Raw genomic sequence first — 13,622 nt, forward strand, 5'->3', positions numbered from 1 at the left:
ACAAGTGATGAGGCATTTAAAAGTGAGTGTATGTGATCATTGGATTCATGAATATAATATTTGTATTTGAGAGTGCTCCAACCACGAGGCATGTGTAATGTTATTATGGTGATGCATTAAAGAGATGAGTAAGTCAACCCTGCACAAACTAGTTAGAAGCTAAAATTGTTCCTCTAATGAGTCCAAAAAATGACAAAACCAATGATCCTAAATCAAAATGTGGACGTATGTAAGGTTAATCCTCAAGACGGCACATCAGAGATGTCGCATAGGTAGGTTAAGATAATTCAGCTTGTGACAAAATACATATAACATTATTCTTACATTTAATTATCCTTCATATATTAACATGTGTAAATACAAATATAAATATTGACATATCATTATATAAATAAATAATTTTAAATTTAAAATAAAAGCAATATCCAATCACTTAATAACACATCTAAAATTATATATATATTTGTACTCATTCTTAGCCTATATATTATTATTCTTGTGAAGTTGATGCTAATTAATTTGAGCAGGGACCTTGCCACCGACCTTGCCACCATCACTCAATTTTCACTTTATGTATATATAATTAATGGTAGTTAAGCTGAAAACGTGAAAGCACAACACTCCTACTGCCGATTTATTTGGCTTTCCTTTTTATGAAAACTGCCATTGTTGAAATACAAAGTCTTGATATCTTCCGCGAAAATTTTAGTTGCGAGATGGGCCAGTAATATAATAATCAATAAACTTGTATATTTATTTTAGGTACATAAATAAATATACACTTATATATATCATTATTTAATTAGATTATTTTAAATTAAAAATAAAATAATATATAACTATATGATAATATATATATAAGTATATATACAATTATATATTCAAAATAAATACATATAATATTATTCTATAATAATTTTAAAAAATTAGATTAGTAATGAATAATATGATTATGTATTTTTTTAAATTAATAAGATTAAATTTTAGGAAAATTTTTATGAGAATTTATAATTTCTTCAAATCTGGGTGAAAAGCAACTTACTTTGTCCTTCATAAAGTTTAACATATAGTTGCTGTAATAAAATTATATGCATATATAATGTATTTAAATAATTTTAAATTAAAAATAAAATAATATTTAATTATATAATTATATATTAAATATATATTCAATTATATACTTTATATATATTATTACTTTAAATACAAATGAATAATAATTTATATGTAAAATTTATTTACGTAATATTATAATAATTAATTTTAAAATGGGATAAAAAAATTAAATAATTATATACCCTATTTTATTTACATAGGTCTATACAATTTGTTCATGCAACCAACTTACCATAATAAATGGTGTCCCAGAAAGTTTCCTTTTTTTTTTTTTTTTTCAAACCTGTCGTTTTCTTCTCCTCAAGTCACTACCCTGCTCTAGATAGCAACTTTAGTTAAGAATATGGCAAATGGCGTTTGTTAGAAAAAGAACGGCATCTGCCATCTGGGGGGATGCATGAGGTAATATGAAGTTTCGATGAAGATTCCAAGATAGATACAGGGTTTGGACTTTGTTGCAGAATTTACCATCATCGACCCATCGGAGGCCCTGCTGGTGTGAAGACAAGCATCAACCGATAAAACGATCCACCAATAAGCGATGAATTCTTAATTTCTAATACTGAAGCAACCTAGAAACACAGGTGATGTTTAATACAAATTAATAATTGTCAAACCAGAAAACATCTGCATCAAAAAGTCCAAACTCTTCAAAACACCCGTCATCCACCACCACATGGAGCCCCACACACAATTCTACCTATAGAAATAATCTATAAAATTACATAATTGATGAAGGACATGAATAAGAAATTAGCTGATCCGAATATTCCTCATGGAATATTTTATAATAAATTTCTCAGAACTAGCCACCCTTTCTGCCTCATCTTCGTCACTGATGAAACCCTCATGTTGCTTTGTCAAACTCCCTGTGATTAGTCACTGAGAATCTAACAGTTCGCACCCAAGGTTTGGTTTAAGAACACTTTTCCATCAAAATTTACATAAATAATATTTTTACACCCAAATTCAAACTCTATAAAAAAACCAATGGATTAAGAACAAAATAATAATTTTATTATATGTTAATTTAAAAATAAAAAAGAAATTTAAACATTTTGAACATAATAATTTAACCTTTAAAAAATATTGTTATATTTTATTCTATTCTTTGAGAATATAATTATCATATTTGAAACTATTAAAAGGTAAATTGATATTTCAAAAAATTTTTAAAGACCTCAAAATTTTAAGTAACCCTTAAAAATTTGTTAAATACTTTCTATATTTTTAAAATTATAATTTATCTCTTAATATATGATTATATAGCAAAGACACTCATATTTATAAAAAAAAAAAAAAGAGAGATTAGAGTAAAATAAAAAAAAATAAGTGGTTTATTATATATTTGAATATTTAAAAAATTATTTTTAATTTTTATTAATTTATACTTACATGATAATTTTAAAAAATAAAATAATAATTTTACTTTTTAATTCTATTATTTCATTAACATAGTTGAATTTTAGGAGGGAAATTATTGTTTATGTTTGATTTTTGGGTGAAAAAACATTATTTATTCTAACTAGGGTTGGAAAAGGGTTTCAAGGCTAAACCTTGGGTGGGACATGGAATTCACTCTAATCACTTGATCTGAATTTCTTATATATACACAAACCCATCAAAACGTTAACAACGAACATTATCGGCTTCAATTTTTTTATCATCAATGGCGTTAAAGGTTCTTTCTGCCCTTGACGCTGCAAGAACCCAGTACTACCACTTCAAAGCTATCATTATTGCCGGCATGGGACTCTTCACCGACGCTTATGATCTCTTTTGTGTCCCTCCGATCATGATACTGATTTCACGGATATACTATGATGATGACGACAAAACAGCAACAGAAGGTGAATCTAAAAAGACAGTCAATATTCCTAAGCCTGTTACAACTGTCATACTGGTCACAGCTCTTTTGGGGACCGTGATCGGTCAACTCTTCTTCGGTAGAATGGGTGATCTAACCGGGAGACGGCGTATGTACGGGCTTGCATTGATGCTGATGGTGATGAGCTCTATTGGATGTGGTTTCTCCATTTGTACATCAAAGGAGTGTGTGATAGGAAGCCTTGTGTTTTTCAGGTTTTTGTTGGGAGTCGGCATAGGTGGAGACTATCCGTTGTCGGCAACAATCATGTCCGAGTTTGCTAACAAGAGGACCCGCGGCGCTTTTATCGCCGCTGTGTTTTCAATGCAAGGTTTTGGGATTTTGGCAAGTTCAATTGTCACCATGGTGGTCTGCAAAATATTTGAGAAAGCATCAGGTGCCTCAGTTCCTATAACGCCAGCCGGGGACATCGCATGGAGATTAATACTGGTGCTGGGTTCAATTCCTGCTGCTTTCACATATTATTGGCGTATGTCGATGCCTGAAACTGCTAGGTATTTATATTTCTCTTTCATCTATTTATTTCTATCATCGTTTAGATAGAATTTGTGTTTGACTGGCGTTTTGTTATATGCAGATATACAGCTCTGGTAGAACAAAATGTTCTGCAAGCTGCTAAAGACATGGAGAAAGTATTACAGGTTTCAATGAGTCAAATTACAGAAGAGGTGGAATTGGAACCAAGGCCGCCATCTTATCCTCTCTTCTCTAAGAAATTCATTCGCCACCATGGCCGTGATCTCTTCGCTACTGCCACCTCTTGGTTCCTCCTTGATATTGTGTTTTACAGTAATAACCTCTTTCAGTCCAAAATTTACCACAGCTACGTTGATGAAGGGACCAACCCCTATGATGAAGCTTTCAGAGTTGCGAGCTTCCAAGCTATTGTTGCAATCTGCGCAACAATTCCAGGTTACTTTGCCACTGTGTATTTAATTGATCGCATTGGAAGAGTAACAATCCAACTCCTTGGTTTCTTCTTCATGGGCATAGTTTATTTGGGAATCGCAATAGGTTATAGGAAACACTGGAACAAAAATGCAGATCTCTGGTTTATTGTCCTCTATTGCCTCACGTTTTTCTTTGCAAATTTTGGACCCAACACTACCACTTTCATTGTTCCAGCCGAACTTTTTCCAGCTAGATTTAGATCAACTTGCCATGGAATTTCAGGGGCCATAGGAAAGCTGGGTGCCATACTTGGGTCGATCGGATTGTTGTGGGTTATAAAAGAAGATCAGGAAACTGGTAATCCCAAAGGCAAAGGGATGACAATAGCATTGAGCATTATGGGTGGGGTTTGCTTTCTGGGAATGGCGGTTACGTATTTCTTCACTCCGGAAACCATGGGGAGATCACTGGAAGAGAATGAGAAAGAAATTGAAGCAACCGAATTATGTTTCTTTAGATGTCCTACTGGCTCTTGTATCCCGCTTACAAAGTCGTCTACCAGTGAAGTTGCAGCCACTTAGCCAGGCCAAGCTCCGACTCTCAATCACTACTGTTTTGTAAGGTTAAAGTGACATTTTGTGATCGATATATAGGAGTTTCTTTTAAGGAAGGGTGCAATTCATGCATTAGAGCTCGTAAACTTTGTGCATAGGCAATGTTTAATTACTTAGAAATTGTATTGTGCATATTATAATGAAGGCTACATATTATTAGTATTACCATCTGGATTACCAAGTTTAACAAGCATACAGTTTCTTTCTTTTGATTTCATCTAGACCGAAGAGAGAGCAAACCACTTTTGTAGAATTAACTCGTGTTATCCAAAAATATTAATTTGTGCTAAAATAACACAATTGTCCTTTTTTATAATGAAATCAGATTAGGATAACTATAGACAAATTCTAAGGACACACCATAATATTAAATATTTAGATAATATCAAATATAAGAAATGGTCAATAATATTCAAAAAATAACATCATATTCAAATAATTTTATATCAAAAGATAAACATTAATATAATTTCATAAGAATTAGAACAATATCAAATCTTATGTGACATAGTTGGAGTCAAATTTGGAGACAAGATGGCAAGCATAACATAAGATGACATGTAGTAATGTTCTCACCGAATGGTCCAATTGGCTTATGTTCTAGATAGACAAGATGTGTTGTTTATTGCATCGATAGTCACCATCACCATCTAAAAAGACAAAAACTACAATTAATGTAGCGCCCTTGGACGGCAATACAACCAGCCAAGAGTTTCCTTTGGTTTTTGCTTGTGCCATATTTTCCAACCTGTCTCGTTCATAATTTTTCATTTTCTTATATCGAAACAATACTAAAAAATAAATTTTTCAAAGTGTAATATTATGTATGCATGCGTATACACATACACATATATATATTTTTTTCAATTTGTCTCATTCATAATTTTCTATTTTTTTAGATCAAAACAATCATAATAAATAAATTTGTCAAAGAGTAATATTGTGTGTGCACGCGCGTACACACACGCACACATATATATATATTTTCCAATCTGTCTCATTCATAATTTTTCATTTTCTTAGATCGAAACAATAATAATAAATAAATTTGTCAAAGAGTAATATTGTGTATGCACGCGCGTACGCACACATACACACACATATATATATTTTTTCCAATCTGTCTCATTCATAATTTTTCATTTTCTTAGATCGAAACAATAATAATAAATAATTTTTTCAAAGAGTAATATTGTGTATGCATGCGCATACACACACACACATATATATATTTTTTTCCAATTTGTCTCATTCATAATTTTCTATTTTCTTAGATCAAAACAATCATAATAAATAAATTTGTCAAAGAGTAATATTGTGTGTGCATCCACGTACACACACACACACATATATATATTTTCCAATTTGTCTCATTCATAATTTTCCATTTTCTTAGATCGAAACAATCATAATAAATAAATTTGTCAAAGAGTAATATTGTGTGTGCACGCGCGTACACACACACACACATATATATATATTTTCCAATCTGTCTCATTCATAATTTTCCATTTTCTTAGATCGAAACAATCATAATAAATAAATTTGTCAAAAAGTAATATTGTGTGTGCACGCGCGTACACACACACACACACACACACACATATATATATATATATATATATATATATATATATATATATATATATATATTTTCCAATCTGTCTCATTCATAATTTTCCATTTTCTTAGATCGAAACAATCATAATAAATAAATTTGTCAAAAAGTAATATTGTGTGTGCACGCGCGTACACACACACATATATATATATATATATATTTTCCAATCTGTCTCATTCATAATTTTCCATTTTCTTAGATCAAAACAATAATAATAAATAAATTTGTCAAAGAGTAATATTGTGTATGCACGCGCGTACACACACACACACATATATATATATTTTCCAATCTGTCTCATTCATAATTTTCCATTTTCTTATATCGAAACAATAATAATAAATAAATTTGTCAAAGAGTAATATTGTGTGTGCACGCGCATACACACACACACATATATATATATTTTCCAATCTGTCTCATTCATAATTTTTCATTTTCTTAGATCAAAACAATAATAATAAATAAATTTGTCAAAGAGTAATATTGTGTGTGCACGCGCGTACACACACACACATATATATATGTATAATTTTATTATTTATAAAATAAAATTAATATTGTTTACATTTATAAAATGAAAACAAAATAATTTTAATCATCAATTTAAAAATTGATCACTTAAATTATTATATTCTATAAAAATATTAAAACTCAAACTAACACTATTTCTTAAATAGTGTATTTTGGTCAAAATTACATTTAGGGTGTAAAATTATTATTATTTTTTTTTTATAATTATAATCCTAAAAGTTAATATAAAAATGGGTAAAAATAAATTTAATATAGTTTTTGGAGCGAACATTACTCAGCTTCAATTAACATTAAGGTATTCTTGTCATTTCAATGATAATTCTACGTCGGTTAACAAATTTTACTTACAGAACTTAATAGTAAATAAAAAAATGCCGTTTTTGAAACTTGAAAAAATAGAAAAATGTCATGAGGAAAATATTGCTTTGCCTTATTAATGTGACATAAAATGCTTCAGTGTTTTACTATTCACTAGATTCAATCACTACTCTTAGAAAAACTAAGGAATAACAATATTTGAGATATTAAATTATCATATTTTTTATTGAAAAGATTAAACTTTATTTTTAAAATAACGAAAGAATTAAACCTTCCAATTTCTTATTAAATATATCAAATTCGTATTTTATCACACAAAAACGGGTTTAATCTCTAATTGTGTTTAAAATTAATGATATAGATTTTTGCTTTAATCCAAAAATAATGATACGGATAATTTAAGGGTTAACTTAGAAAATTACAACAACGGGATATTAATTAAAATCAGTAAAAAAAATTTTGTGTAAACTTTTTTAGGCAAACGTACAACGGTTTCACTTTTATAGGCAAATTTACTTTTAATTTCAAAAATACCCTTTCTCAGTGTATTGCGTCACTCCCAACAATTTACGTCACACTCGGTCCCCTAAACTTTTCTTAACAAATTTGATAATTTTTTATTGGAGCTATCACTAATTCATGTTTTAAAAATTAAAAACATACTTAAAAATTAATAAATTTTTGTTTAAATTTTAAATACAGATAATAACAAAAAAATAGTATAGATGAGGAAAATAATAAGTGTTAACTGATGCTGTAAGTGTAGGGTGCGTGCAGGATGCTAAGTGTAGGACGCATAAAAAAAAAAATATATATATATATATATATATATATATATATATATATATATTATATATATTTTTATGCATCCTACACTCCGCATCCTGCACGCACCCACGCACTTTGTACACACCTTGCACCCACTCACGCACCTTGCAAGCACTCAGTCAGCTTGTATGCACCCTGCACGTACCCACACACCCTACACTTACAGTATCAGTTAACACTTATCATTCTCTTCATCTATGTTATTTTTTCCTTACTATCTGTACTTGAAATCTAAACAAAAATTTATCAATTTTTAAATATGTTTTTAATTCTTAGAACGTGAATTAGTGATAGTTCGAATAAAAAATTATCAAATCTGTTAAGAAAATTTTAGACGATCGAGTGTGATGTAAATCGCTGAGAGTGATGCAATACACTGAGAAAAGGTATTTTTGAAATTAAAAGTAAATTTGCCTATAAAAGTAAAATCGCTATATGTTTACCTAAAAAAGTTTACATGAAAAATTTTTTATCGATTTTAATTAATATATCAATTACACCGCATAAAAATCTCAAATTAAACATTTTCCCTACATTTATATTTCACAAAAACCATAAATCCACCCAAAAATAACAAAACCTACCTATGAATAAGCAACATCTAACCATTATTAAAAACACACACTTAAATGATTAAATTCACATAACCAAATATTAAATTTTTAAAAAAAGTGAAACAAAATTTAGCTCTCTTCCTACATCTCGATTTTTATGACAGTCTATTATTTCGATCTCACAGTATCCAAAGCTAAAGTTTCACACCTTTATGTATCATTTCTATTTAAATCCTTGGAAGTTAGATAATAGTTCATTACATTCAACAAAAACATTTAGTAGAAAATTCTAAAATTTATATCCCTTCAATGGGATATAAATAAAGTTTAATGTTTTAGAAAAAAAAAAAAAAAAGTTTTGATATCTCCATGTTATCTCAAAAATTAAAATAAAATTTCACATTTCTTTTTAGAGAACTACAAAATACCTATAGGATTTCCTTACCGTAAAATTTATATTGTTTTCACAACATATGGGTATAAAACTCGGTCAATACAAATTTTGAATTTCACATTATTTGTATTTTCAATTAAAATAGTAAAATAATAATTTAGATATTAATAATGATATGTTATTATATAATTAAAAAATTTAAATTAACGATAAAATAATTATATTAATACTCAAAATGAAAGTGTAAAACCAATCTCATAAATTTCCAAATCACAGGACTCATCATAAACAGAGGCTAAAAAATTTTATTCAAACACAAGGCTACAATCATAGTTTTAATCAGAAATGTCAATGGAATTATCAGTGAGCACACCACTCTCCATTGAAGACTTAAACCTCTTCCATCTTCACTTTCTCTGGCAACCTGAACCTTCTCGAGAACTTGGTATTTCTCCGTTCCACATGATGCCAAGTGTTGTTCTTGTCTACCTTTTCTATGTTCCTCTTTCCACTTATTTGAAGCACCTCCACCTTCACTTCATCAATTTGAATATTGGGATAAAATTAAATTACCTATATAATTAAACTGACATGATGACGTTCATTAATTCATTCAAGGAATCATAGGAGGAACCGCCTTCTCTTATACAAAGTTGAGCCTTTGCTTTCATATCCAGTGCCCTCTGCCTCATCTCATCTCCTTCTTTTCCCACCATCAGTCTTTTTATAGTTCTCTTTATCTCCCCTCTTTCCAAATCATTCTCCAATTCAAGCCCCACTCTCCATACATGGCTGACATACCTCGAGTTGATCCCTTGATCCCCCAAAAAAGGTCTACAAATCATGGGAACCCCTTCACTGATGCTTTCAAGGGTCGAATTCCAACCACAATGACTCCAAAAACCTCCCACCGCACTATGTGCCAATACTTTCTTTTGAGGTGCCCATTTCACAATGCAACCTCTTTCTCCAACCATTTCTTTGAAACCATACGGAAATAAACCACTACATTCTGATCCACGAACCGCATTAGGTCTAACTACCCACAAGAAAGGTTGTCCGCTATTGGCTAGGCCCCAAGCCATTTCTGCTAGCTCTTTCTCATCCACAGATGCTACGCTTCCCAAACTTACATATATAACTGAGTTTTCAATTTGCTTGTCCAGCCATGTCATGCAGCTGGTGTCCTCTTCCAATAAGCTACTCGAGCAGGCTGGAGCCATCTTGTGTATAGGGCCTATCAAGAAAACTGGAACTTGGCATTGTTGTTGCAGTTGTGATAATGATGATTGTTCAAGGCAATCCATGCTATTACAAATGATAGCAGAGGATGTTCTTACGTTTCCTGTAGTAGCTATTAGATGCAGCAAGGCATCTATATTTTGGGCCTTGGAAAGCAATAAATCTTTGAATCTGAGGGGAAGAAGCCCTGGCACTAATTCCAAATTCATAGACTCTGCATCAAAAAGTACTAGTCTCAGGAACCAGAAATTGTAAATCATAGTCTGAGAATACAAGGTTGAGTTCATTACCTTGGAAAGGAATATAACCTTCTTCTTGGAGCCGTGGATAAGCATAGTAAGTTAGTAAATCTGTTGCACTAGAAGTCCGTAACATAATGCTTGGTAGCTTCAGATTGCAAGCCACTGCTTCTGCAAAGTACATGAATCCATCATAAATGACGCAGGGAAGCTTATCATGCTGGCCCTGTTCTTCAGTGATTCGCATCAGTATTTCCTGTAATGGAGCTCTGCAGTTAAAGTTAAGAACAGACATAAAAGCAAAAAAATTATCGATTTTACTATTGCGCGATAAGCCTTCTGATAATGGCATGAAGATAAAATCAGGATGATTTGAAGTATCAGGAAAATTGAATTGGCTGTAGGCAATAGTGATGGAGAAGCCCTTGGAATGAAGAATGGTTCCTAGCTGAAGAATAGGATTGATGTGCCCTTGGAATGGGCTTGGAACTAACACTATTCTTCTTCTACACTCATGTTTTCCCATCTCTCTTATTTCTGGGAGATTACCTCTGTGTAAATCTTATGAAACAGAATTGGGATCAAATTAGCATCCGTTCATTATATAGAAAAGATGGCAACCAAAACAATAGTCGGCATATTGTAAAACTTGTTTTTTCTGTAAACTTGATTTGCTGCATAGATAACATCTAAAAGAAGAACAAAGCTATACGCTTTATCTCTTTATTTGTAAAACAAGGGCAATTAATGGACGGCAATAGGCAATAACACTAGGAATTTCCCCGAAACTCCACAGAAATTTTAGTCAATACAAAGTGTTTACATACATACCCACAAGTCTCATGAACACAAATCAGATAACGAATTTTTACACAAACACAAACAACATTTTGAAGTTGATCAAGACGAAGATGACAATGATGAATTAACCTGAAATTTCAATGGCCTTCAAATCAGGTTTCTTAACCTTAACTTTAGGAACAGTCACAGTGAGAACTCCGTTGTCCATGGAAGCCTTAACCTCCTCCATCTTCACATTCTCTGGCAACCTGAACCTTCTCCAAAACTTGCCACTGCTCCGTTCCACACGATGGCAAGTGTCGTTCTTGTCTTCCTTGTGTATGTTCCTCTCTCCACTTATTTGAAGCACCCTGTCATCTTCAATCTCCACCTTCACTTCCTCCTTCTTAAGCCCTGGAAGATCGGCCTTGAACACGTGGGCCTCCGGGGTTTCCTTCCAGTCCACACTTGTGTTAATAAAAGAAGAGGCTCCCTGAAGGAAATGAGAAGAAAATGAAGGGAAAGGAAAGTCCTCAAACGGGTCCCAAGAGGGATTAAAGATGCTGTTTCGAGAGCTGCCGAAGAAGCTCGGAATCAATGCCATTTTCTCTAACGAATGCTTTAAAATGAAAGTTGTTTTTCTGAATTGATTTTATTGTTCAGAGCGTTAACTTGTGATTAATCTTTGCCGGGTGACTCTGTCTCTTAGAAGCAAAGGCGAAATCCAGTACGTTCCGGCGAAATCATTTTGCTTCGGGCGTCAGTTTGGGAACGTCCGTGTGGGTTGGCGAAGCTTAACAGTTAGATTAGACTTTTTCACCATTGGGCTTTGAGAAGGGAAACGCAGACAAGGCCCAAAATCCAATATGAGATCAACGAGCTAAAAGCCTAAATTGGGTGGCAAAGGGAGACAGCTTCCCCAGAATTAGGGCATTGGCAAGTCCAATGAAAAAAGATGCCACTTCGTGAACATTGTTCAAAAAATTCAGTAAATACTACCTTACAGTGACGTTTATCGAAACATCTATGAGCACAGTTCCGCAAGCTACATGTACAAAATTGCAAAAAGTGCAGAAGGAAAATACGGAAATGGGTATGAAAGGTCAGTGCCATTGATATGACGAGCTGAGTAGTCTGCAGATAAGATCACTTCATGCGGTGGGAGAGTTACGCACTCCAGATGGAACGTGATGTCAATTATAATATTAATTGAAAGATAAGTAAGGTTAAAAAATGTTTGATTTCTGACACTTGAATCCTTTTCGCTGGGTTATCTCCGATCTTGTAAATACGAAAATTGAAAAAAATTCTATGAATATAATATGATAAATAAAAAAAATATTTTTATAAAAAAATAATAAAATTTAGATAAAAAATAAAAAATATATATATTTAATAGGATATATTATTAATGGTATATTTTTAAAAATAGAATAATATTAATCACAACTTTAAGTTTTTTTTATAGATTTTTAATTAAAAATTTAAATATATAATATATAATAATATTGTGTTTTATATAATTATGATATTATGATAATTAATTAAAAATATAAAAATATTTTATATTTTAAAATTTATAAAAATTAAAAAAATATACGAACCAGAAAAATTATATATTTAATATAAACTTAAATAAAATATATATTTAATATATTTAAAATTCAAATATTCAAAATAATATATTTAAAACATAAATTAAACATGGATAATTCACACTTATATCTAATCCGCATGGGAGAACTGGATTGATCCACACAAGTTCAACCTCAAGCTCACTGTTTTCACACTTGACTCCCATTTAAGAATGGAAAACGGAAGTCAGACTAAATATGAAACCCCTCTCCTGGATAAGTGAGCCATCAGGATATTCATTCACCAACGTGGGTGATGTACATGAATGGATACAGCCTTTAGGGGTGAGATTAGGGTGTCTCGAAAATTGAAAACATACGGGGCAAGGTCGGTGATTTGTACAAATTTATATTCAATCATAAAATGATGCTCAAAGTGATGATGGTTTCCACATGATCATCATGTGTGCATCATTACATAGTCGTACGTGTGTAAACTGTTAACCATTATCTTCATTGGATCTCAGGACTTTATATTATGAGACAATGGAAATCTTTTTCTGGCATCATTCTCTCTATGAAAAAGAACAGATGACAATATCATGCCATATCTTTAGTTATGATCATGGTATCCTGATGATGAATGGTGGAATTATCTGTTGTGGCCATGCCCAGAGATTTGTTAATAAAACCATTCATATCAACTTTTAATCTTAGTCCCTCACGTCTTTCAGTCAATTCTAATTTCAAAGGTTTGTCTTTAATATATGGTCACCATCGGGGCCGGTCGAAAGTTGCTTTGATTCATAGGATGTGACAATTAAATGTAATTGAGGCTGTGCTTTTGTCGCATTTAGTGATTGATGAGGCTCTTTCTAACCAGGGGCCACAATTATCTCATTTTTTATATGTTCTGCACAGTGCATTTATTGATAAATGACTTAATTTTTTTGCTGTCCCTAAGGTTTGGTCTAAAACTGTTTCCCCCCTCAAATTTTAAAGTCATTTTATCAAATGACAAAACTCAAA

At 31.6% G+C, this 13,622-nt stretch overlaps 3 protein-coding genes across 3 annotated transcripts; 1 reads left to right on the forward strand and 2 right to left on the reverse strand.

The window, feature by feature from the left end:
• Positions 1-2,743: 2,743 nt before the first annotated feature.
• On the forward strand, positions 2,744-4,674 carry LOC123207262 (probable inorganic phosphate transporter 1-9). The gene is made up of 2 exons (XM_044624617.1): positions 2,744-3,498; positions 3,582-4,674. The coding sequence occupies exons 1-2, from the start codon at positions 2,786-2,788 to the stop codon at positions 4,474-4,476; spliced, it is 1,608 nt and encodes a 535-aa protein (XP_044480552.1). The 5' UTR covers positions 2,744-2,785; the 3' UTR covers positions 4,477-4,674.
• A 4,350-nt stretch (positions 4,675-9,024) lies between these two features.
• LOC123204316 (UDP-glucose iridoid glucosyltransferase-like) lies at positions 9,025-11,306 on the reverse strand. Its single transcript, XM_044620925.1, has 3 exons — positions 11,170-11,306; positions 10,291-10,495; positions 9,025-10,214 (listed from the first exon to the last, which is right to left on the reverse strand). The coding sequence occupies exons 2-3, from the start codon at positions 10,484-10,486 to the stop codon at positions 9,340-9,342; spliced, it is 1,071 nt and encodes a 356-aa protein (XP_044476860.1). The 5' UTR covers positions 10,487-10,495; positions 11,170-11,306; the 3' UTR covers positions 9,025-9,339.
• On the reverse strand, positions 10,987-11,987 carry LOC123204327 (18.5 kDa class I heat shock protein-like). The gene has a single exon (XM_044620936.1). It carries the CDS (start codon positions 11,621-11,623, stop codon positions 11,165-11,167), a length of 459 nt encoding a protein of 152 aa, XP_044476871.1. The 5' UTR covers positions 11,624-11,987; the 3' UTR covers positions 10,987-11,164.
• Positions 11,988-13,622: the final 1,635 nt, after the last annotated feature.

The sequence above is a fragment of the Mangifera indica genome, chromosome 2 (genome assembly GCF_011075055.1).
Source record: "Mangifera indica cultivar Alphonso chromosome 2, CATAS_Mindica_2.1, whole genome shotgun sequence".
NCBI classification, from domain to species: domain Eukaryota; kingdom Viridiplantae; phylum Streptophyta; class Magnoliopsida; order Sapindales; family Anacardiaceae; genus Mangifera; species Mangifera indica.

Excerpts from the sequence above, each read along its gene's own strand:
- LOC123204316 (XM_044620925.1), bottom strand. The coding sequence starts at position 10,486 with ATGCGAATCACTGAAGAACAGGGCCAGCATGATAAGCTTCCCTGCGTC. Across the intron at positions 10,215-10,290 it reads AGGTTATATTCCTTTCCAAG|AGTCTATGAATTTGGAATTA; the intron begins GTAATGAACTCA and ends TTTTTGATGCAG.
- LOC123204327 (XM_044620936.1), bottom strand. The coding sequence starts at position 11,623 with ATGGCATTGATTCCGAGCTTCTTCGGCAGCTCTCGAAACAGCATCTTT.
- LOC123207262 (XM_044624617.1), top strand. The coding sequence starts at position 2,786 with ATGGCGTTAAAGGTTCTTTCTGCCCTTGACGCTGCAAGAACCCAGTAC. Across the intron at positions 3,499-3,581 it reads TCGATGCCTGAAACTGCTAG|ATATACAGCTCTGGTAGAAC; the intron begins GTATTTATATTT and ends TGTTATATGCAG.